This window comes from Notechis scutatus, chromosome 2 (assembly GCF_049901735.1).
Source record: "Notechis scutatus isolate UNSWTSFEM ecotype Mainland chromosome 2, rNotScu1.2, whole genome shotgun sequence".
Lineage (NCBI taxonomy): Eukaryota > Metazoa > Chordata > Lepidosauria > Squamata > Elapidae > Notechis > Notechis scutatus.
The window spans coordinates 114,702,668-114,729,025 of NC_142010.1; the positions used below are offsets into that span (position 1 = coordinate 114,702,668).

The 26,358-nt window shown below is 40.5% G+C and overlaps 1 protein-coding gene across 6 annotated transcripts in view; it reads left to right on the forward strand.

Annotated features, from left to right (window-relative positions):
• Positions 1-3,286: 3,286 nt before the first annotated feature.
• The window catches only part of CSNK1D (casein kinase 1 delta), a 38,138-nt gene continuing 15,066 nt past the window's right edge, over positions 3,287-26,358 (forward strand). For all 6 annotated transcript variants that reach the window (XM_087955926.1, XM_087955923.1, XM_087955921.1 and 3 more), the window contains exons 1-7: positions 3,287-3,602; positions 12,977-13,087; positions 13,939-14,087; positions 14,564-14,792; positions 15,613-15,783; positions 18,761-18,909; positions 21,532-21,703. In XM_087955926.1, the coding sequence (XP_087812052.1) occupies positions 3,527-3,602; positions 12,977-13,087; positions 13,939-14,087; positions 14,564-14,792; positions 15,613-15,783; positions 18,761-18,909; positions 21,532-21,703 (1,057 nt within the window). In that variant the 5' untranslated portion in view covers positions 3,287-3,526. The remainder of the gene's footprint in view (positions 3,603-12,976; positions 13,088-13,938; positions 14,088-14,563; positions 14,793-15,612; positions 15,784-18,760; positions 18,910-21,531; positions 21,704-26,358) is intronic.

A 26,358-nucleotide genomic window follows, 5' to 3' on the forward strand; every position in this document is an offset into this window, starting at 1 on the left:
CAATGTCCTTGAAAAGAAATCTCAGTTCTTTCTCAGCTTTGTCTGGTCAAAAAAAAAAAGAGATATAATATTTCCAAGCCTCTAGTTGGCAGTGTTGCAAAGTTTCTTCTGCTTACACTTTCCCCCTCCTTTTCCAAACAAGATATAATAAAAATTAAAAAGGGAAAAAGATATTAAAAAAGATGACTAGAAGGGAGTCTCTAGCCTAGAATATTATAAAGTCAAAAAGGAGAGAAAGGAAAGGTGGAAGGAAAAAAAACCAGTCCAGTTTCAAAATATAAAATCATGTGTAGAAAATCCAGCAATGAGAATATATATATATATATATATATATATATATATATATATATATATATATATATATATATATATATATATATATATATATATATATATATATATATATATAATTACTTTGACTTCCTGTTTAAAATCACCGCTTAATCACTTCTGTCAAAACTTTTACAGATTCTTTCTTTTCTTAGGGTGTCCTTTCAAACCTTAAAGTAAAGAAAAAATTCTCACCAAACCGGCACACTTTCTCTTTCCATTCTCTTCCGTTTTGGAGCTGTCCCAACTTCAGCAGCTTTAATGGCTGCCTCTTTGCCGCTGGCAAAAAGAGCTTCTCCTGGATCTACCAGGGACTTTGCAGTGTCCCTGGGATCGACAGGATGCGCTCTTCACTCTCACCATCTCTTCAGGACGATTTAGATCCGTTTGGACCGTCCAGGAGCAAAGATATCGGCAGCGATCTCAGACCTCCAAGATCGCATGCCGTATCGTCATGACGCCAGCTCCACCCTCCAAATATTCTAATCTTTTGAGTTTCACCTGTGGAGTAGTGTTGTAAGTGTAGCACTAGTTACTGTTCTTTTTCCCCTCTAATTTTATAATCGCACTCCTTTCTCCTGCAATATTGAGCATCCCAATATATATATATTCACAACGTAAGTTGAATAAATAAGGAAAAAGCTTTGTCTCACTTCTCTGCCAATCTGGAGCCAGTTTGTTTACAATATTCTGTCTAGACAGTGGCTTCCTGTGCTTTGTATAGGTTTCACATGAAGACAGGGAGTTACTCTGAGATTCCCGTTTTCTGAAAGACAGCCCACAGCTTAATATGGTCAACATAGTTAAAACTAACTAATTAAAACCTTAACTGTGTCAATGAAGTCATAGTCAATGAAGCATATATTTTCTTTTTGGTATTTTTCAACTTTGTTGCTTACCAGTAAGCAATACTGTCTCTCATTCTTCATCTTTTTCTAAAAGTGGCTTGAATACCTTTCTAACTATAGACACATTGATGTTGATTCTTCTGGGTTGCTTATCTCTTTGCTCATTTCTGTTTGTATCTATTCTTACACTATATGTGCCCAGAGATGTTTTGAATTGGATTACAGATCCAACAAATTAATCTGCATTTGCCTTTACATGATGGGCTCTAATCTGTGTTGGATGATCCTAAGCATTATTTTATCAGCAAGTGAAAATAGGGATATTTTACAATAGTTTGTATTTTTGTTAAGTTTCTTTGGTGTTAGTAGATAGACAAACCTCTCTAATTTTTTTCTGGTTCCCTGTAGTCACCTTCAAAGTCCCCTCTCTTTTTTTCATAATCAGCACTTTCCCACAGGAAGGTTTCTTACAATTGGTTCAAAATTGTCATATTTTTTGTAAAAATTGTAAGCAACTCCCAGGAAGTTATTCTTATAATTAATTTCAAAATCTTATTTCAAGTCCATTTGGCCCCTTAATCTGTTTATAAATTTCCAACTCACCTTTTTGCTATTAATTTAGATATTTAAAAAATTAAGTCATTAAACTTTCATGAAACTTGTTCCATCAAGAACAGAAGGAAACATACTTGGTGTAGTGAGAGTTGCCCTTCTGAAGACTCTTAACATCCAAAAAACTATTAACAAGCTATTTCCTTAGAGGTTAAGAAAGGAAACCCAGTCTCCTTTTGAAGATGCCAAACTGCATGTTAAGCAAGAGATGAAGATGCCAAACTACACCTCCAGGGTCCCAGAGCTCCAAAACCTGCTGGAGACCACTGTTTTACAGTTTCCTGATGGGAAGCCATTATATGGAGTACTTGGGACAAACCTGGTCCTCTCCTTCTGGAGAGGAATTCCAAAGAACTGGTTCCCCTTTCTGGCATGGTCATCAGCTCTGCTCTTGTGGAACTATGTTCAGTTCACCACTGCTTCCCCAGAAGACCCAAACATAGTCAATTTGCCCTCTTTCATATAATCTTCACACAATGGAAAGAGAACAGTGGGAGTTGTCATTACAAGAACTGAAGTCTAGTTCCATGATGTTAGATGTAGTTACTAAAGAGAAATAATCATAGGCTTAGGTATTCATTAGTGCACATCTAATTATTGGACTCCATCCTATTTATACAATGACCTTAAACACTCCCATGATCTGAATAATTCCTATTGTTTCTCTTTTCCCTCTTTGTTAGTAAACTTTTGGCAGAAAATATTTTTGAAATTTTGTAGTAATATTTTAGTAATGTAGTTAATTTTTTTAAAAAACTGACCTAATACTTAGATCTTAAATATATGTAAACTAAAGCCTAACTGGTAAATCAAAATTGTATTTGACATGCATAAAATAATGCAAAACTTTTAAGACAACACACTAATCCATAAAATATTAAAATAATTAGCATCTTAAAACCTGGGCTCTATATCGCACGTGATATTTTTGATGTGAACTGTGCTGTTGATCAATGCACCGCCATCACTTAGGATTTTACGGAAAAACACTTGTATGGGGTGATATCTTCCCAAAGCCCATCTTTCCCACTTTTGTACACTCCGGATATTTTGGATTCAAATTCCCCTAATTTTCTGTCTGGAAATCGTGGGGCTGAAGTCAGAGCACATAGGAGCAGCAACAGGTTGGAAGGAAAAGAATCAAAAATCGAAGGGAAAGTTCAGCTCTGCGCCATTCTGCGGCTCGAGCCTCAGGGAGAAACTACAGGCTCGGTAGCCGAGCGTCCTCTTTCGCGGGGGAGGGGAGGCTCGCTCGGGGCAGTCATCTGCAAGATGCCACCGCCAGTCCCCCCCCCCTCGCCAAAAAAAAAAAAAAAAGCCCCGTGTCATCGGACGGAACCCACGAGAGAAAAGTAGGCCCGGCTGTTCCAGCCGCCGAGGTTGTCATGGAGACGAGGCGTCGCTCAGCCTCACAATCTTACAATCCCGCCCAGTTCCTGTTCTCAACCGGCTTTCCATCAGAGGATGCTCCGCCGTCTTAGGCTCCACCCATTGTTGCCAAGGAAGTGAGGTCACATAAGATGGCGGCTTGGTCCTACTTGCGCTAAGCGGGAGGGGGTATCCGGGGCTCGGGGGAAAAGAAAATCGGCGTCCATCCTTCCCGCCTGGGCTGCGCTGCCGCCCCCGAACACCTCGGGCGTCGAGAGACGGGACGAAAGGCCGCGATGGTCGCTGGTGCTTCCCTGCTCTGAGTCAGGGTCTTTACAACAAGGGTTGGGTCCAATCGAGACGCCTCGATGGAGTTGAGAGTCGGGAACCGGTACCGGCTTGGCCGAAAGATCGGGAGCGGATCATTCGGGGACATTTACCTCGGTGAGAAGGCGCTTACGCTGTCAGGATTCCAACGGTTTTCGGGAACTCGGGGTGTCGGAGGTTTGGGGGGGAAGGTGGAGGGGGGGGGAAAGAGGCTGCGTCGGGAAGCGGCTCCGGTGGGGGGAAAGAGTGGGGTTTTGCTGGGGCCTTCTGTCCGGGCTGCCCTACTGGATTGACTCTGCCCGGCGAAGTGACAGGAACGCCCAAGAACCGCATCGAGAGTGAAAACGAGAAACGAGCTTCCCCCCCCCCCTTCCTCCCCCGGATCCCGTACCCGGCTCCCCAGACGCCCTCTTTACTCGAAAGTACAGATTCCGGTGGCCTTCCCTCGAACGCCAACGTGGTTCGGATCTTTCATCTTCAATCTTTGGATCCTTCCTCTTAATTCGGACTAGGAGAAAAGACAACAGAGTTGGAAGTCGTGTCCAGCAACTTCCTTTGTGACCTTGGGCAAGTCGCACTCTGTCCTGCTTCTCCCCCATTTCCCTCTTCCTGGTAGCGAGAGGGGGAGGGGGAGGGAAGGGGGGAAATGGAAACCAAATGTTACAGTGCTTGTGGGTTGAAGACTACGGGGCTTCTGACGGGGCCACGGTATGAGAACTGGGAGAATGTCCAGCTCTGTCCATGGGCGGACAAAACCTTAGGCTGCTCCTCTGTTAGCTCGGAGGCCTTCAGTATTCCAGAAAGTTTTGGGTATTTTGCGAACTAGCTTTCTTGGGGGGAGGGGGAGGGGTTAGCTTAGAGTCAAAGTAAACGCTGGAAGAAATCTAGCTGGTTATTGTCAGCTACCAGTCTCTTAGTTTGTAATAACAAAGGTAATTGTGAACCTGAGGCCTGGTACATTACATCTGAGGTGATGAATTTTTAATAGATCCAGAAAGGATGATGTGGATTTTTCTGTTGCGTTTTGTACGTTGTAAGCTCTTCTGGGTGTCTCCTTTCAAATTGAAACACTTTATTGCAAAGGTAAGCCAGAAATACTATTGACTGAAACTGATTGTGGTAAACAGCTCAGAATTCAGTCATATCAATGTTTATGACTTACATTCATTGCAATATACCTTTGAATTGATATAATGGGGTTGCTCATATTGCTGCTGTACAAACATGTCAAAATTTGAGCTGCTTCATTTAAAATACTTTATGGATTCATCTTTAATGTCCTAATATTTTCGGTGACAACATAGCCCAGTGCTTTATATCAGCAACATCCACAATAAGATGACAACACATCCACTCAGTGACATAATCATACGAATACAGTGATTATTTCTATCTGAATGTCTGATACAAGTACGTAAGTCATGGTGTCTGTATGATTATGTCATATATTTGTTTTCTCTCCTTTTGGATATCCATAGTTTGTTAAAATGAATGAATAGCATTAAATAATGGACATTCAGCTTTCTTTTTTTAGCTATTAGAGATGGAGGACATGAAAATGAATGCCAATTTGAATAATTGGCATATACAGTGCACTTTATTGTAACATTATGTACTGAAGATTAATGGTGAATAATGTGCAAATGCAGCTTTCTGAGATGTTTCCATTTTTTTAACTTGGAAAGGGTCATGTACACAAGAAAGCTTAATGTGGTTTCCCTTCTACATGACATATAGAATCTTTAGTTATTTCAGTGTTATAAGGTAGTACTTCTGAAGCTATTTAGAAAACTCTGCACCCAGCACAAGGAAGACCTATAATTCTCTTGCAGCTCCACCTATAATTAAAGTTGTTGTACAAGTTTTAAAACTTCATATATGTATCTTGTTTCTAATACCCTGGCCCATTAAACTATCAGACAGCAAGCAGATGTTTACCTCATGTGAGGGACAACTACATATTTTCCTTTTGAGAATGCTATAAAAGAAAATCAGAGGTGTTTAGTTTATGTAGGAAATAAGTGTAGCAAAACTAAAGTAGCTGTTGGTATTTCATTTATATCTTTGTACTGCAGTCATGCATATAATAGTATGTAGTATGCGATATTTTAAAATGGTTTTAAAAGATTTAAATAGTTGAAATTAGAGTGGATTATAACTTCTTAGTATTTAAAGAGACTCTCTTAGTATCAGTGTACATTGGTGTGTGGTAATTGTCAAGACAGGAATAGTTTGCATACTTGCAGCCAGAACTTTCATATGCACTTGTTTTAGTTCAGTTTGAATGTACTATAGAACTGTTGCCTTCCCCACTTCAAAACTTTCAAGCTAGGAAGTATGTCACTTCAGTGAAATTGGGAGAAGTACTCTTTTTGTAAAGTGAATTTCCTTTGTTCTTTGAGTACCACTTTATATATATCTCAAAAATTAACAGTACATTCTGAGAGCCAACTTGATGTAGCAGTGAAGGCATTAGGCTAGAAACTGGGAGACCATGAGTTATAGTCAGGCACAAAGCCAGTTGGGTGATCTTGGGCCAGTCACTTTTTCTCAGCCCTAGAAAGGAGGTAATGGCAAACTTTCAAAAAACCTTTCAAGAAAACTGCAGGGTCCAGGTACTAGCCAGAAGTTAAAAAACCAAAACCTGACTAGCTCACACACAAAATAGTACATTCTACATGAATAAAATTCTCTTAAATGACTTGGAAGTTTAAAGTAAATAGTTTTTGCATCAATGTAAGATTTCCCATTTTATTTATACTTCATTTATCAGATTTATACAGTTCCACATATCACAAGAAGTGGGCAGTGTACAATAATCAAATAAAAAGAATTATATAAATGCTACCATTATAAAAATAGAAAGCAATCATTATTACAGACATTGAGAGAGTGAATATCGGAGCCATCATAAAATGTTACTGGATTCCTATGACCCCAAGCCTAGTGACATAACCAGGTCTTGAGGGATTTCTGGAATATTAAGAGGGATGAAGCTAACCTGATTTCAGGGGGGAGATATGTTACATAAGGCAGGTATCACAGTACAGAATTCCCATCTCCTGGGATCCACTAAAAGTAAGTCCCTAGCAGATGTTATTCACAGCATGCCTTCTCTGCCAGATTTAATTGACAAGCTGATGTAATTGGAGATAACTAGTCTCATGGTTCAATTTTAGGAAGCTTTTGAACCTTCTTTTAATATTCACATATGTCATTTATTAGGTTCATATAATGTATACAACAGAGTGCTGGAAAATGGATCTCAAATGTGTCGAACACTGGTGTTCTGAGAGGCTCAGAACATTGGAGTTTTCTAGCATTTTCTCCTCACTGGAGGGACAGAGACGATAGTGTTAGCTAAAATGAAGCTAATGCCAATGTTCTGAGCTTTCCAGACGGTTGGTGTTTGCCAGCGTTTTTGCCAGATTTGAGGTCCATTCTTCCATCGCCTCAAGTGATTTTGGTATGCTGGAGGTAAAAAAGGAAAGGAGTCCCTGTGGATTTTACTCCGCTAGTCATTGCTGACTCTAGGGGGCGGTGCTCATCTCTGTTTCAAGGCCATTGAGCCAGGATGTCCGAAAACATTTCCATAGTCATGTGGCCAACATGACTTCACAGAGGGTTGTTATCTTCCCAACGAAGTAGCTTCTATTTATCAACTCGCATTTGCATGCTTTCAAACTACTAGGTTGGCAGGAGCTGAGGTGAAAACAGGAGCTCAGTCCATTGTGTCACGTTCGGGTCGGGTCTCGAACCACACCCTCCCATGCTGGAGGAAAAGACTTCAAATCAGGCAACAGCACTAACAAACTGCATTCTCACAATTGTTCTCCCCAGTGGGACGGGAAACCTGGGCCCTCTCCCTGGCACTCTGCTTAATGATCCATATGGACACTTAATGACTGCAACTTAGAGCTGGGATTGCAGTTGTTGAGCAAAGCACTCATGTGATGTCTCACTTAACAACAGATTTGTGCAAGGCTCAGATTCCAGCCCCAGTTGTGGTCATAAGTGGAGGACCACCTGTATATAGTAGTAGGAATCTGATTCACACTCTCCACTCAAGCCTGGATTTCCATTCCTGACCCCTGATTTAGATGAAGCTTAACTAAATTACATATCAAGTAATTGTATATTTAGGTTTCAGTTTGTTTTTTCTTTACTTTTTCTTACTACATATAATAACCAGAATACAAAGAAATAATAATGCTACATGCCTATGCACTTGAGATTTATATATTCCATTTATTTATTTGCCAGCTGAGCCCCAACAACTCTGGGCAGTTTAAAAAAAATGTTACAGAAAAACATTTAAAAGTAAAAAACAGCATAAAACAAAAAAAAAGAACAAAAATGGAAATTTTAATTATTTAATTTAGATGGGAACAAAGAAAGGGGGTTTTGTTCACCCTTGCCAAAGGCCTGGGCAAAGAGCCAGATCTTCAGGACCTTTCAAAATATGTAAAGTGGGAGCCATTTCATGGTGGTGGTGGTGACTTCATTCCACAGGGTAGACACTGCTACAGAGAAGGACACCTCTGGGATCATGATAGATAGCATTATTTAATTGAAGGAGTCTAGAGCACCCTGCCAGATTGGATCAGACAGGCAGATACTACGGTGTTTCTCCAACAATACGGCCTCCACTAATAGGAAGCCCCAACATGATTTATTGGCATAAAATCAAATTAAGCCCCTCCCCCCCCAAATTAAGGCCCATATTAAACATGAGAAATGGGGGGGAATGGCGGGGGGGGCTTGCCGTTAGGAAGTACTTTGTTGCATGCCCGGATATGGTGCTGCCTGCGTTGGTGGAGCACTTCATATCGGGAGACCTTCCGCCACCGTTAATTTCCCTTCTCCCTTGCTGCCGTGGCGTTACAGCAACGCCGCGGCGTTTGGCGCAGCCACGTGCAGCCAGTCAGGGCTCCTCCCTGCAACCGGAGCCCTGAGGAGACACTTGGCTTCAGGCGCTCCTGTGGCCGCCTTCCCTTTGCCTTCGAAGGTAAAGTGAATTATTTTAAAAACCTCCGCTCATCCTATCAGGGCCGCGCCGGAGCCGTGCGAGCTGGGCAGAGCCGGGAAAGCAAGCCGCGGGTGTTTCCTGGTTCTGCCCAGCCCGTACGGCTCTGCCGCGGCCCTGGCGGGATGAGCGGAGGTTTTTAAAATAATTCACTTTACCTTCAAGGCAAAGGGAAGGCAGCCACAGGAGCGCCTGAAGCCAAGTATACCAACAACAAAAGGCAAATCCTCAAGGTGGGCTGGAGGGAGGTGGCTACGTGCCCCCCGGGCTGCTTCAGTGCAAGGTCCTGACTTGCAGCATCCTGCCGTTGCTGCCGCGTCCTTTTTGCCGCCGCCTCCCTCTCCGACTGCAAAACTCGTGTGCTTTGCCAAACGCTCTGAGCGAGGCGAGCTCTTTCATACATAGAGAGGGAAAGACGCCGACGTGCTCCGAGAGGCTGGCTCTTTTCTCTAGCCGAGGCTGACATCTGACTGAATCTCTATCCCGCTCCTTTATCCTCACGACGGGGTCGGCAGTGACGCTCTCTGGTGCAGCCACCTCAGCTTGCCAGCCTTGCCCCGCTATGAGACGATACTGTGACAGCCGCTGCTGCCGCACTCCCTTCTCTTTCCTCGCCTCTCCTCCCTTCGCCGGCAGGAGTGTGCATGCCTGCTGCCACTGCCGCCGCTCCTGAGGCCATCTGGGGTGGGCAGGTGGGAAAGCAAGCAAGGTGGCTGCGCTGTCTTCTTTTTCCCTCAGTGAAGCGCCACCGCTTGCCGCCGCCACCGCCACCTGCGATGGGCGAGGAGGCGGCGGAGGCACCCGAAATGTCACCAAGGCAACGAGTGCCTCCCCGCCGGGCCCTCCGCTCATCCCGCCAGGGCCGTGGCAGAGCCGTGTGGACTGGGCAGAACCAGGAAACACCCGCGGCTTGCCTGCCACGGCCCTGGAGGCACTTCCTGTCAGCCTTGGCTAGAGAAAAGAGCCAGCCTCTCGGAGCACGCTGGCGTCTTTCCCTCTCTCTCTATGTATGAAAGAGCTCGCCTCGCTCGGAGCGTTTGGCGAAGCACACGAGTTTTGCAGTCGGAGAGGGAGGCGGCGGCGAAAAGGACGCGGCGGCAACGGCAGGATGCTACAAGTCAGGACCTTGCATTGAAGCAGCCCGGGGGGCACGTAGCCATCTCCCTCCAGCCCACCTTGAGGATTTGCCTTTGTTGTTGGTATACTTGGCTTCAGGCGCTCCTGTGGCCTCCTTCCCTTTGCCTTCAAAGGTAAAGTGAATTATTTTAAAAACCTCCGCTCATCCCGCCAGGCGCGGCAGAGCCGTACGGGCTGGGCAGAACCAGGAAACACCCGCGGCTTGCTTTCCCGGCTCTGCTCAGCTCGCACGGCTCTGGCGCGGCCCTGATAGGATGAGCGGAGGTTTTAAAATAATTCACTTTACCTTCGAAGGCAAAGAGAAGGCGGCCACAGGAGCGCCTGAAGCCAAGTGTCTCCTCAGGGCTCCGGTTGCAGGGAGGAGCCCTGACTGGCTGCACGTGGCTGTAACTCTACGGCAGCAAGGGAGAAGGGAAATTAATGGTGGCGGAAGGTCTCCCGAACATCCAAGCTGTCGCCGCCCGCCCACCCTAGGATGCAAGGGGGGGGGGAAATTAAGTCACCCCCGAAAAGACGTCCTAGCCGTTTTTTCGGGGGTCAAAAAAAAATAAGGCCCGGCCTTATTATGTGAGAAACACGGTATCAGAGATATAATTTGAATGAGAACTCAAGATTTTGTAAATGTGTGATAAAATTGGTTCCTGAAATGAAAAAAAGTCAATTCCCATGATCCTGCCTATTGGAAACATAACAATACTTTGTTTCTACAGCCATCTATAATAAGCCTCATTGTATATACACATTTTGCTAGCCCTGAAAAATATTTTGAACTTCTTGTAAATATTTTTGGACACAATACCTTTAGATTTCCATTATATTATTGCCTCAGAAAAATAAATACTCTGGCCAGGATCCAGTCATGAAACTAATTTTATGTATCCAAGATGGCTTTCAACTTGTTTGTGACAACTTTTTGTTCAATATGGTCAGCTTCTTTTGAAGCTGAAGAGAATTTTAGAACTACCATATCCTCAGGTTATGATGGCAGTTTGGACTGTCCGAGGCAAACGAGCTGGTAGGCAAGAACTACAAGTAGGCAGACAGATGTCATGTGGAGAATGCCTGAATGGGTGGCTACAAAATGGAGTCCAGGCGGACAGATGCCATGGGGGGGGGGGTGTTCTTTAGAGCATGGATTGGCAGGTGCTGCAGACTGGTGTTATGGAGTGTGGGCAGGTGAAAAAAAATGACAGGAGAGGGGAAAATTTGCAACCTCCTGCCAGCTTCCCTATTGATTTTGATTGTAGGAAGCCTTGAGGGAAGGCTCATCACAAATGGCAATAATGTGACTGCAAGATACTGTGGCCATCATAATTGACAGCTAGTTGCCAACTGTTCAAATCATGCTCTGGGGATGCTGTGACAGCCACAACTTCACAGACCTTTAATCCCTTGTTCAGTGATGTCATAACTGAATGGTTATTGAACAAATGGTTATAATCCAAGGCCTACCTATATTATAATTTATTGAGATCACATAGGAATCAGAACAAAATCTACAGATATTTTATTTCGCTATTATGAATTCACAAAATGTGTTGGATACATACATAGTTTAGTTAAACTTGGGGTCCAACTGATTTCAGTGAGAAAAAATCATGATGGCTTGGTTACTCAGCTCATAATGAAATTATGATGGATTTTGAGTGCCTTTGTCTCATACAGTGTTTACCATTTTGTATTTAAAGCTTTTTCTTCACACATTTCAAACTTTTAGGTAATAGGATTTTAATCTGTAGTTTTGTCTATTCTGGGTGTCACATTAATTTTTGTTTATATTTCATTTAATGGAAGAAGATAGCCTCTTTATAATTTCAACTGAGTTAATTTTAAAAATAAAACTACTGTAACAGTTTCAACATACATTAGTGACTTAATGTGTTATATGAACCTACCCAGTTGTTACTTTGGCATGATATGCAAATGCAATCATTAGATACAGAACAACAGAAAATAAAATCTTGTCTGTATTTCATTTATTTTAGACAATAGATCAAAAATAAAAACCATAAGTCAAAAATGGATAATATTACTGCAAATATGCAATATATATTATTGCAAACATAGAAATTATTACTGCAAACTTGGATATTACACAATAACAGACAGAATGAAATACTGCAAAAATATTTTCTTTTCCCCTGACAGAAGTTTGACCACTTTTATTACATCATTAGAATATTCTGATCAACAGAGGTCTAGTATGAAATTAACATGTAGAATGTGGTAACAGCTATTATTGGGGGAGTTATCTTCTGGCTCTTCAGCATTTAAATCTATAAAACAGGAAAATACGTTCAGCTGGGTTTCTCTATTGGTTGTTATAAGAATAAACTTGTAAACCTAAAGGAACTCTTGCTTATCTCCCATAGAGCAATCCTGAAAGTTGTTCATTGAATCAGGCCAGAGAGAAAACTAATTTTTATTCAGCTAGATTGATATTTCAACTAACTGAAAAGAATGTTCATGGAAATGTCTATGGAATTGTGTAACAAGTTATACAAGCCATAACAACACTTTAGGTGCAATTTCATTTGAAATTTGATTCACTCTTGGAAATATTACAACAGTTGAAGCTGTCTGCACATGTGGCACATTCATTACTATTGTAGATTCATTTATTTTTTTGCTTTTATACTGTACTAGGCAAACTGTGACCCACTGAGTCATCCTTTGAGACAAAGTAGTGCAATATGGTGTGGCCAGACAAAGTAATAAATTTTAGGATGAACATATTTCCAATACTGTCCAGATCAGTAGTCATCTAAAAAGAATATATATCCCAAATAGAATGATTATTGTAGTGGCAAATAAATATCCAGAGCAGGATGGTATTTACTTGCCTAAATAAAGAGAATGACCACAGGTGGGGGGAAATGCAGTGAGAATGGGAGTGACTTCTGACTTCTTAGCAGCCTCCCTGTTAAGTTTGTTTGTGGGAAGTTGGCAGATCACATAACTACAGAGACACTGTTGCAGCCACAACTTTGCAAATGAAACCTTTGTTAATATCCTGGAAATTTCAATTGCACAGGAGTTAAGGGTCCTAGATTTTTTATACATTTTTTTACGTTAGCAGAGGTTGGGTGCTTTGATTCAAAAATTGCTTGTACTATAATGCACCATTTTGGCTAACTTGGGGGGACAAACAGATAAAGACAATGAGAATTTTAGTAGGGTATAGTTGGATTCTCATAGTATCAATTCTGCAAGTCCTGCTGGATGCTGGATTTTAGACCAAATAAATTATGGATCAGATGCCTAATAGCAAAGCTCGGTCAAAGCTTGTCAACGTATTGAATTATAACATTGAGTTATTTTTTTTAAGGTACTGACATAGCTGCTGGAGAAGAGGTTGCCATCAAATTGGAATGTGTCAAAACCAAACATCCTCAACTCCACATAGAGAGCAAAATTTACAAAATGATGCAAGGTGGAGGTAAGCATTTTCCCCCCTCAAGAATCATGCAGGCACAAATATTTCACCTCTTGACGTCTTTCAAATTGATAAAGAGTGGTACTTATATGAACAGTGCTATTATGTGAGTGTCTTCACTACCCATACCACCTGAATATTTTCTACCTTTGTATTTTCCCCACATTTCATAAATTGTTATTATTAAGGAATGATATTGTCTAAGCATACATATAAAAAGAAAAAAAAAACCCAAGTCATTATGACACTGGCTTGCTTTGCTTTGTGCTAGTAGTCACTGATTTATTTTTTAAAGCTGGGGAAAAAACGGGAAATCTTCCCTGGAAATCTTCATGACACGTTGAAGATAGGAGAAATAGAGAGTCAGAGCCTGTTTCTTTCCACACTTGAACTATTCAGTTAAAGTAAGCATCCGTGAGGCTGTATGTTTCCTGCTACAAGTTTTTGCATATTCTGTATCCCGATAAATAATATCTTGAAGAACACTATACAAAAAGACTAAATAAAATGCTGCTGTAAACATTCCTTTGAATACCTAAATATTTTGGCACAAATAATAACCTCCATTTTTTTTCTTACATTTCAGTTTGACAGATTAAATTTTTATATGATTTGGCCAGCAAAGAACTATGATAAAGCTTTTGCCCTCTTTTAATTTTTGACTTCCTTCTTGAATGTGCTTTGAGGAAAGGATCGTGTATTATGAATGTAGGGTATTAGTAATTTCCAGAAAAGAAAAATAATGTTATAAATTAAAGTAAATGTGAAGGCATCACCTTGATTTTCACTGGATATCAGATCTATATTGTGATTTCTATAAAGTGCTGTGAATAATCTATTTTTCCACATTCTAGTGGGCATTCCCACAATCAAATGGTGTGGTGCTGAAGGTGACTACAATGTAATGGTGATGGAATTGCTAGGACCAAGTCTTGAAGATCTCTTTAACTTCTGCTCAAGGAAATTCAGCCTCAAGACTGTTCTTCTACTTGCTGACCAAATGGTATTAGAATCATTGTATTTCTTGGCTATTGGAAATTAGAGTTTCCTAAAAGCTTCACTCTACTTATGTTTATGTGCACTTTCTCTGAATATGTGTTGTAAATACTACAAATTAGCTTTTCTTTCTATGAATGTCATCACACAAAAACTAGCATTTTTTGTTCAGCAGTGATAAAAAATGCTGTGGTTACAGCTAGTAGTTAGTGATATATAAATTAAATAATGATTTACAGTTTACATTTTCAAACACAAGTCCTATTCAGTGAGATCACAACCGCTCTTTTAAATAACATCAGTTTTCTAAAATGTTCTTAGAAGGTAAAGATCAATTGAATAAATAAAATAGTGTACTTCATTTAATGTTTAAACTTAAATGTTAACAAAATAGAAATTTTAGTGTTATTCAGAACAATGGAACAGCTAAATGTATTGAATTTCATGTTTACTAATTCTGGAATTATGTTTTTCTACAATTAGATAAGCCGAATAGAATATATTCATTCAAAGAACTTCATCCACCGAGATGTAAAGCCGGATAATTTCTTGATGGGATTAGGCAAGAAAGGCAACCTTGTCTACATCATAGATTTTGGGCTGGCCAAGAAATATCGCGATGCTCGTACTCACCAGCATATTCCTTATCGTGAAAATAAAAACTTAACGGGAACTGCCCGCTATGCCTCCATTAATACCCATCTTGGAATTGGTGAGCTGGTGGTAGATTTTTGTAACTGTTAATTAAATTGTCATAGAGTAAGAGTCACAGAAAAATCAAAATATATAACTTATCTGATACATGAAAGGAGATATTGTGTATTATGAGCTCACATTTAATATTTAAAGCACAGTGCATTGCAAACAACATGGTGTTTTTCTAATTGAATTGGTTAGATAGATGAATCATTGATTGATTTGTATGGGATTTATCTTGTCCTTAGTTCAGGTGGATTCTAAACTGTAAAATTTAAGAGTATAAACTAACAATAGTAATACAAAATGCAAATTTTAAGTTTAGCACTTACGTTTCCATGTTTGTCAATTATGAAAAACTTTCCAGTATAGCCAGGTTTTTTACCTGCTTCCAGAATGCCATGACAGTAGAGGGCATTTTTATTTCAGGGAGTTTGTCTAAAGGAGGGAAGCTCCCATAGAGAATAGAAACATGAAACAATGAAGACATTTCTTTGCAAATGAAGCTTATATAAGTTGTCATTTCCTGGATGAGTTATTGAATACCTTGGTATTTCATTCTGGGTTGAAAAGAATAATGATAAACTTTGCAGATGGTGATTTGTCTCAATTGTCTGAGTCATCCTTAGCTTTCTGCTTTTACTTCTGTATGCACCAGTTCTCTGATCTTGGCAACATTATTTACTGACATGCTTAAAATAACTATAAAGTTGTGTTTTTCTTGTAGTTAAGTTGTAACTTTAAAATCTTGCCTACATAACTTGTTGCTTTAAACATCTTTGTACTGTTTCTCCAAATGATAGAACCTAATGACTCCACTCTTATACTCCTTGTAGAACAATCTCGCAGAGATGACTTGGAGTCCTTGGGCTATGTACTCATGTATTTTAACCTGGGCTCCCTCCCCTGGCAGGGATTGAAGGCAGCTACAAAGAGACAGAAATATGAACGCATCAGTGAAAAGAAAATGTCCACTCCCATTGAGGTTCTGTGTAAAGGATACCCTTGTAAGTTCCCTCTCTAGAATAAATTTCTTTATGTTATGTTTAAAGCGAAGTTTATAGTAATGCTTGTTTTAATTTAATTTTATTTCATTTGTCAAACATGTACAAGATAATAACAAGTATAGGTATGAACATAAACATGAACAAAAGAAGTAAATACAGATAAATGGAGACAATAAGACAGGGACAGGAGGCACACTAGTGCGCTTATAGATGCCTCCTTTAAGGACCTCTTAGGAATGGGGTGAGGTCCACAGTAGACAGTTTGAGATTGAAGCTGTGAGGGTTTGAGACTGTAACAGCGGAGTCAGGTAGAGCATTCCAGGCATTGACCATTCTGTTGCTGAAGTCATATTTTCTGCAATCAAGTTTGAAATGGTTTACCTTGAGTTTGTATCTATTGTGTGCTCTTGTGTTGTTATGGTTGAAGCTGATGTAATGTCACATATTTTGCTATATTTCTATTTTAGGAATAATTCTGGAACTAACTAAATTATCCCTGAATTTAATGAATATACGTAAACTGGCTATTAAATAACTTATTCCCTTCGTTCCCTTTGTTGTTTCAGAGAATAATATTCATTCATAGTTTTTTAGTTGCATAAAATACTCATTCCTTATAACAAACAGTTCACTGTGTAGCTAGCCCTCCATTAACAAGTATTTTTCTTATTGATTGCATTTTTGTATTGCTAAATTTGAAGATCAGTAGCACTTAATCCACTTGCATTGCTCATTTTGTAAAATTGTTCTTTAAGAATATTCTTATAATGTTAGCATTTGAAACTGTATAGGGTAGATTCCTTACTTGTACATTTTGCAAAAGAAAGAATATTCTTTCACTCAATTACTGTCAGGTCCAATCCCAAAAATGACACAATGAAATCCAATCAAGTCAAGTCCTTCCATTTGCTTACACCTATAGGACAGAAACTTGTCAAGTAAAACTATAAGCCTTTAGCCTAATAAATACAGTACATGCTAAGTGTTAGGACATTGGTGGCCATTAACTTTGTTTTTGGTATGATGTTGTTGGTATAATGACCATATATAATTATATCTCAGTCTCCTTATTAGAATACAACCAGAAAATACAGCAAATTTGTATGCCAGTATTTAAAAACAGAACAAAGCAGAAAAAAAGCTTCCAAAGGTGAAAGTGGCAAGTATGTAGCGTGACTTCCCTTTACACTTGAGCAACAGCAGACACATGGGATCTGTAAACCTAAACAGAATGAAATCCTAAATATTATTATTGTTAACACCTGTTTGTGTCCTACTATTTCATGCCAAAATAACTGCTGTGCCAAAAAGTCTATTACATCAGGTTTTTACAAGACGTGCTCGAGCATTCGGTACATACACATGTTGTATGAGTGTAATTCATTGGAAAATAGCTAATAAAACCCAACTTTCAATCACATCATTCCAGTCAAAATGCCAAAGCTCACCGAGTGTGACAGACATAAAATCATGCTTTTGTCTCAGCGAAAACCATTCCCAAAGGGAAATTGACAAACTTCATATCCAAGATGTGATATTCAAGCTTTGTAAAGAGGTTAAGGACAAAAAAAAGGACTGTAAGGCTAAATAAACTTTCAAATTCAAGTTCCTCATAGTTTCTTCTTTGAGAGATTGAAGGAAGTGCAGCAAGGACCTGACTCAGCATCTGGCAGCTTCATCGGGATGCCAAGTTGGCCTTTGTACAGTCCAGCGAAGCTTGATCAGGAATGGACTTTGTGGAAGGGTAGAAGGTCAAAAAACCATTTTTGTAGAAGGGGAATAGGTGAAAAGGATAAGATATGCTAAAGCTCACAAAGATTTAAAGTGAGGAGCAGTGGAAAAGAGTATTATGGAATGATGAATCCAAGTTTGGGTCTAATCATTGACAAGCTGTGAGAAAAAGAGTTGGCGAGAGATGGACGAATGAGTGCTTGCAGCCTTTGAAACCAGGTGGAGGGTCTATCCTTTTGGGGGGCTACATTTCTGCCAGTGATATTGGTATATTATCCATATTGATGGGATCATGAAATGCTGAAAAGTTCAGACAAATTTTCATTCATCATGCCACTCCCTCTGGAAAGCGCCTGATTAACAATGGGTATATTTTTCAGCATAATAATGATCCCAAATACAATGCTGCTGCAGTGAAATCATATTTAGCGAGAAAAACAGCTGACATTTAGCAAGAAAAACAGCGAGAAAAAATACTGAGAGTCATGGACTGGCCTCCCCAGAGTCCAGACCTGAATATTATAGAGGCAGTGTGGGATCACCTGGACAGAGAAAGAAGTAAAAGACAACCTAAAGTTGAAGAATTCTGAGAAAGGCTGAAAGACACTGGTATAATATGCCAGATTACCTCAAAAAACTTTGGGACAGTCTCCTCAAAAGAATTCAAGACGTGCTTAGAGCCAAGGAAGATCACATAAATACTGACTTTTGCCTGAAGAAGTCATTTTATTCTGAAAATTGTGTTTGTTTAGATTTTGTGTAGGTTATTTCCTGTCTTTTCTGTCCAGCTCTTCAGAGACCAAAAAATAATTATGGATGGTCATTATCACTTTGCTAAACAAACAGGTGGTAGCCTATAACTTTTGCACAGTACTGTATATCCCGAGGGATTTTGGGGTGTACATACCCTGAACCTCTTCCCCTGTTTACTCATTCAGCCCAGGACTGTGCAGTCTCTTAATTTGGGCTTCTCTCTCTGGAATGTGCTGTCTCCTCCCTGGGAAAGCTCTGGGCTGCCAAGACTCCCCTCCATGGTTTCTCCAGGTGCACATTCCATCACAATTACAGAATGGGTAGAACCGTCACTTAGTTCAAGGGAACAGCCACCCCAATAATTTCATCAAATCCTAAGGCAAATATGGAAGTACAATGTGTTGGTACATTTGCAGTGGACCTTTTGTTTACGTTGATTTTTTGCTAATATAAGAAAATAATTACTTCTTATAATCATATGTTCTCATTACAGCTGAGTTTGCTACCTATCTGAATTTCTGCCGCTCGCTGCGTTTTGATGACAAACCGGATTATTCATATCTAAGACAATTATTCAGAAATCTCTTCCATAGACAAGGCTTCTCCTATGACTATGTATTTGATTGGAACATGCTCAAATTTGTAAGTATTTAGTTGTCAAAAATTGGGAATGCCAAAAAAGGAGTTGGACTGTTTTTGATTCATTGCAATGTATCACAGGACTGTTACTTCAAAGCCCAAATTAATTCTTATGGTGAAATTCACTTGATGAATTTAATGAAATATAATGCAGCATTGTGGTGTCTGTGTTGCACATACAGCTTTTGGGCCTGCTCAGAATGTTTTAGAACTTACAGTTTTTCACAGGAACCATGTATTAAATGTAGAGGTAGTCTTCAACCATTTATTTAGTGACCAAAGTTACAATGGCACTAAAAAAGGTAATTTACAGCTGGTCCTTGCATTTAGGATTGTTACAGCACCCCCATGGTGCCGTGATCAGAATTTCAGCACTTGGCAACTGGCATGTATTTATGACAGTTGCGGTGTCCTGGGATTATGTGATTACTCGCTTCTGACAAAGAAAATCAATGGGGGAAGCCAGATTCGCTTAACAACCACATGATTCACTTAACAACTGCAATGATTTGCTTAACAATTGTGGCAAGAATGTTGTAAAATGGTGCAAAACTCATTTAACAAATACCTTGCTTAACAATGGAAATTTTGGGCTCAATTTTAGTAGGTTGAAGACTACCTATATAGCCTTTATAACTAGGCTTGGCTCCTTCTTGTTCTCCTCAGTTTGTTTTCAATTACATCAACAAGAGCAGTATCATGTTCAATTCTGGAAATCTTCCAGTTTCAGATCTTTTGTGCTTTTAGCGCATGAAGCCTTTCTTGTTTACAGTCTTTCTCCTCCAAAACAAGTACTTTTGACTTCGAAGACCCCATTCCACAAATTTATAGTAGTGGAACATCTTTTTTCAGATGGACAGAGCCTTTGCCTTTTGTACTTTGCAAAAGGTCACATAATAGGTTCTTTACTATATATGAAGACTCATAATCATTTGTCCCATTGGTGAGCCATATGCTGGGGAAAATGTAGGATAGATGACAAAGCTACCATAGTTTCTTTATCTCCATCTTTCTCTAGAATTTGTATAATGCCTCAGAAGTTGTCTGAGACTTTTTTTGCCCCTTTTGAATCCATCTGAGTTCCCTGGAAGATCCTGCTGCTATTAGGAAATAACAAATGGCCAAATCTTCTGTGGTCTATATTCCTATAGTTAACACCAATAAGGATCATCATTCACTGTACTTATAGATTTTCCCAAGATGAAAACTTGATGCAAAGTGGAAATTTGCATTAGATCTCAATCAAGATTCCCCTCTCCACCATCCTTCCTTCTTCGGAATAATCAAACTAGGGCCTTTCTGCTTTCATTCTGCCTGAATAGATTTTAAAGTGCAGAGCTCAGTCTTCGCCCACCACCCATTATATTGCTGTAGAGAAAGAGAACAATTCATCATATACTATATATGATCAGTGCATTTTTATCTGGTAATATTGATTGATGATTAAATTTAATGAAAGATTTTACTTGTAATATTTTTGTCATTTCTGTAGTATTCAGTACTATTGCTCTATTTTCTGGTTTCTTTTAATCAATCTTTTATAATGTTATTAACTGCTTCCAGTTAATCTATCTTTCTATGACTGCTTGCTTTAAAAAAAAAAAAGGAATTAAGAAGTAAAATTGTTACATTCTCTATTGGCTATTATGAATCCTTCATTTGAAATGTATCGTCTAACCCTTTTTACCTGAAAGTCACATGTTTCGTTTGTATATTGAGTATTTGTTTGCAAGGTTGACTTACTGTCATTGATCAGAAGTCCCAGCATATCAGATCAATTCAGGTTCCCTGCAAAATATTTGCCCATAATGCAGGATCATAAGATCAGATTTCTGTTCCTTTTATCTTAAGTGCCTTTAGCTCTTGAAAGTATCATAGAAAACTCAGCTAAGAGAGAAATTGAAAGTGCCAGTTCTCTGTAGTTTTGGGATGACTTGATACATCTTTCATTTATTAATCATTAAAGGTCACCATCCCAATTAAATTATTTTTAGATTTTTATCCCATTGTTTTTTTTCATATACAGCACAAGGTGCCAAACCAATACTCCTTCCTCCTCCTGTTTTCCCCATAACAATAATGCCGTAAGATAGGTTGGATAATTAGCCCAACATCACCTAACCAATTTTCATACCAAAGGTGGCACTAGAATTCAATCTTATGGTTCTAGCTAGTGCTTTAACCACTAGACCAAATTGGCTAGCTAGTTCCTGGTCTATTGCAGAACTAAAGAAATAAGGCTGATAAAATAACTTGCCCAAGGCCAGTTATTAAATCAGCATCTGATTTGAACAAGTTCTGGCAAAATATTATCTATGAGTTGTTGAATAATGTAAATAAGAACAGCCAAATGGGCTTTACCTTGAAACTACTCATCTAAACAAATGTATGCTGTTTTTAACAGCATAATCAAAAACGTATTCTAAAACAGATGTCTCCAAACTTGGGAACTATAAAACTTGTGGACTTCAATTCCCAGAATTCCCCAGCCAGCATGAGGAATTCTGGAAGTTGAAGTCCACAAGATTTAAAGTTGCCAAGTTTGGACAATCCATTTATAATTACTACTATGACTGCTCTGCATTATCTCCAACTACTAGTCATGGTAATTGTTTTTTGTTGAAGGGTGCAAGCCGAGCAGTAGAAGATGCTGAGCGTGAAAGAAGAGAGAGAGAAGAAAGAATGAGACATACACGCAATCCAGCTGTTCGTGGATTACCTTCCACTGCCTCTGGGAGGCTAAGAGGGACACAAGATGTAGCTCCACCAACTCCTCTTACTCCAACTTCACATACAGGTAAGCTGAAGAAGCCTTAAATAATAATTGCTTTGTACTAGTTCTTTTTTCAAAAATGAAAAATCTCATTTTCAGAAAAACTGTTTTGAAGAAAAGAAATGGGAAAATTGATAGTTATAAGAAAAAGCAATGTTTAGATTTGTTTTCTGTTACTTCTTCCAAGAAAGGGATCATTCTACCTTTCTTCTTTTTCTCCCTCCATATTTTTCTCTGCAGTTATGTGAGATAACTTTGGCTGAGAGACCCTGAATTGTTGCAAACTGACCCAGTGAACATTCTAACTGATCAGAGATTTGCAGCAAAGCCTCCTCAACTCTAGTCTAACTATACTACAATGTGGCATTTATACCTAGCATAGCAAAATTTTGAGGCACTCTTGAATCAAACACAATTATTTTCATTGTACAAACTGTTTTTCTCTTGCTCCTCCTGCTTCCAGAACAATGTCTAGGTTGACTAATGCCCTTAGCCAACATTCAAGACATAAGTTTTCATGGCATTTTAAATCTGGGTCACCTACATTTAAATTAAATGCTGTTTAAATTAAATGCTGTTACTTAATACTATTGTTCCAGCCTTATATTACCCATAAATAGTACCATTAGGAAGACTTCCCACATTCTAATGTTCTTTGAGGGGAAGTTGTATGCTTGTATTTGGAAAGGAGGCACTTGTGTTGTGTCATCTTTATCTCTCTGTTTCTATGATGAATATTAGCAGAAAATCTTAGTATTAAGGTTGTAGGTTTTTCAAGGCACTTCACATTAGCAGTATCCCACTAGGCCTCACAGGACAGAGCAGTAACAGCAGATGAGAGGTTTGAGGGATTGCTTGATGGCATGGCTGCCTGAGGTCTTCTGCGTGTGCATGCTTCCAGGACTTTTAGACAGAGCTGCAAAGCAGCACTTCTAAGCTTTCAAGAAGCTGCTTCCAAAAGTAACATAGTCTCATTGAAGAAACTGCGCAATACTGATTGCTTAATTATTGAATTAATACCCCACATTAATCCAGTCTTGGCAATTGACAGTGAGTATAGTGAAATGATCGTTTAAACATCTATATCAGGGGTGGGCAAACTTTTTGGCTCGGGGGCCGCATTGACTTTTAAAATTTGACAGATGGGCCGGGTCAGCACAAGATTTTTTGGGAATCGCCCCCCCTTCCCCCCCCTTCTCCTTCCCATCCCCTCGGAGGCCCCCTGAGTCAGGAGTTGCTACCGCTGGTGCGGCTCCAGTCCCGCGTTGCCTCGGGAAGGGAAAGGCAAAAAGGAAGAGCCGCGGCGGTGCTTTGCAACGGCAGCAGTGGCACCGGAGGCTCAGGCTCAGCGGCTCCTGGTTTTGCCTTTTCCTTCCCAAGGCAACGCGGGACTGGAGCCGCACGGAGCTGCGCCGGCGGTAGCAACTCCTGACAGCCCCAGCCAGACACCTGAGCGGAGCCCAGGCGGAACTGCCTGTTGCTGCTGCCGGAGCACCGCCAGGTCGCCTCCTCCAAGCAGCCCACCGCCCGCCCGCCGGGCTTCCCCTCCGCCGCGCGGCTCGGGGCCAGGTGCGAGCGCCCGCGAGTTAAAAGGAAGCCGAAAGTTGCTGGGAAGTTGCTTGGGTTTCCGGGGCTTCCAGGCTTAAACTTTGCACAGGCAAAGTTTGCAGGCGGGAGCGTCTTCTCGCCGAGGAGCGGGAAGGGTTCTGCCCGGCGGGCGGGCGGGCTGCTTGGAGGAGGCGACCCGGCGGTGCTCCGGGTTTCCCCTCCGCCACGCGGCTCGGGGCCAGGCGCGAGCGCCCACGAGGAAAAAGGAAGCCGCAAGTTGCTCGGGTGCTGGGAGCAGGCTTTTAAAGTGCCGCCCGAGCAGGACCGCCAAGCCGGGAAACGGGGCGCCAAGGCAGGGCAAGGCTCCACCAGCAGCGGCCTAGCTTTAGGTGGCTCCAAGCAGCCCGCTCCAAGCAGCCCGCCTGCCGGGCGGAACCCTTCCCACTCCTCGGCCGGAAGACGCTCCCGCCTGCAAACTTTGCCTTTGCAAAGTTTAAGCCTGGAAGCCCCGGAAAAAAGAGGGGGATCGGCGGGGACTCACCTTCGGAGAGGTCGCACTCGAAGGTGATTTCGAACTCCCAGCCGAGGCCTTTGCAAAGTTCTTCTTTTCTTTCCTACCCCGAGAGCGCTCCGCACTGTTTTGCAGCTTTGGGGGCCACGCGGCGCAGGGCAATACGCCACGCCCAGCTATTTTTTTTTCAGGGGCGGGCCGGATTGGACAGACCAACGGGCCGGATGTGGCCCACGGGCTGTAGTTTGCACACCCCTGATCTATATAGATCATCACTATAAATGACAATAAATTCAGAAGAATGAAATAATAAAAATGGTGCAGCAAATTAAGTCAGCAAAACCATGAAAATCTCAGAATAATTCAATTTTTAATAGCTTCCTAAAGGCCATGGGTGGGGAAGGGGTGGGAGAGAATGCCAGGATCTCCAATAGAAGCTCATCTCCAATAGAATCCCATTCCAAAGCTGTATAGGTAGTCCTTGAGTTACAATGGCAGTTGGGATTGGTATTTCTATGGCTAAACAATGCAGTTGTAAAGCACAAAGTAATATGACTGCATAGTTTAGCAACTGAAATTCCAGGAGTCCCAGTTGCTGTCATAATCTAATCTCAAGACCATGCAGGATGTTAAGTGAGGAGTTCCCATGACCACAACATGGGAAGAGGCAGGAGTTCCAGGCAGGCAGATCAGTGGATAAGAGCTACAGGTGGGGGAAAGATGGAGTCCTGCAAAGAGGCATGAGGAAGCGCAGGGAGATGGCACTCCTCGATGATGACAGACTTCAGCAGTCTGAGCCGACTTCCACTGTTTCAAGGCGTCTGTTTCAGGCCCAGCACTGGCCTGAGTGCCACTTCAAGCACCATGCTGCATTAAGCCCCAAGCGGCCCCAACTGGCTTCAAGCCCCAGCTCTGCAAAAAGCTTCAGCAACGCCAGTGGCCTCAAGCCTCAGTTCTCATATCCTGGAGTTGTGGAGCCAATAGCTGTAGGAATGTTAGCATCATCTCCTTTTTGGTTTATGCAATGGATCAGTGGCAAAAAGGCTGTGCATAATGAAAAAGTTCAGAATGTCCTATTGGGATGTTTCATGTTGAGTGTATCTCAACTAAATACAATGCAAAACGCAATATGTTCCACTATAAAATCTTTCTTGGGCTAGGAACCCTCTTATGTTTGCCTGTTGACTTAAAGCTGCATATGCATTGTATTTGTCCTTGCCCACTAGATCAGGCATCCAAAGCATTATGATGTGTAGCAGTCTTGAAAAGTCAGCAGTTGAACAACACTGTGCATAATGCATTGCATATTCTTGTATCGGTAAACCTGCCTGAAGAAAAAGCAAGTATTCCACAAGTATTTAAAAACAGCAGTTTTTACTAGGGAAATTTTTAAACAAGATTGAACTGGACTAATATACCCTCCTACCACTTTATTCTGCAACTCCCCATGACTTAGCAATTTTAAATAAAAAACAAGGCAATCTCTTGACATCTCAGAAAGAACTTGCCACAAAATGCCCATTTTGTAATGATCTTGGGATAGATGATTGAATACAGTGTTTTGTTCCAAGTTTATATTGCTCAAAATGGCTATTTTGAGCCTGTAATACTTTGAACGCTTACTGTAGTCTGGTATTTTATTTCAGGGGGAGATTACATCATACTTTAAAATACAAAACACAGTAAATACTCAAGTGATAGGATTGTATTCAATGGATTATGGATTATACAATATAAGCAATAGATTCCGTAGCTCTCTAGTTAAAAACATTCAGTTAATATTTAACATTCTTCTAAAGACAAGCCAATAAGGAAACATGGACTTGATCTAAAATTCTAAAGTTGTGACTAGAACTTACTGTAGAAGACATCTAGAGAACAGCATCTCAGATTTTTATTTTCAAGTTTATGCATCGGTCCTTTAGCTAACCTGACTCCAAGTCATTTAGGAATTTCCTCTGTCCTAATGCCTTTGAGATACACAGCCCTGCATGTAAGAACTGCAGGCTAAAGCAGCTTTATCTTATCATCATAGCCAAGGAAGTTAACTAGTTTTCAAAAGAAGTTAAGTTACTCTGGATCCTCCTTCTCATTTTACACACATTCTTTGGTTAGTTGCACAGTTCCATTCCAATAACCAGGTTGTTAAGCAAAATGGTCACTCAGACAACATATGACTGAGACAGAAGAAGAGACTTCAAAAATCACTGGTTGCTGTGCTTTTATTCAGAGTTCTCTTGTACACCTACACCAATGTTATTCTCAAAATTGTGTTGTAAATGCATGCATTGAAATTGTCCCCTTTGGTTGTTAATTCGAGCTTACTACCTTCATTCTACTTAATAACAATATTTCCCTATTTACAATTTATCATGTGTACACATATTTTGCACCAGATTCCGCATAACATTTTCTCAATCACCTTCCTTATCATCTATTCATTACAAATGTATTAATCTAATCAATTAGTTATAGCAACTGATATTAATCTTTCCATAGTAATTCTCATATTTTTACACATCGCTAATCATCAATATATAATATTCTTGTTATAAACTCCCATTTCCATATTTATTTCATTAAATTCCATATCTAATGTAGCAATAAATCCTTTAAGAAA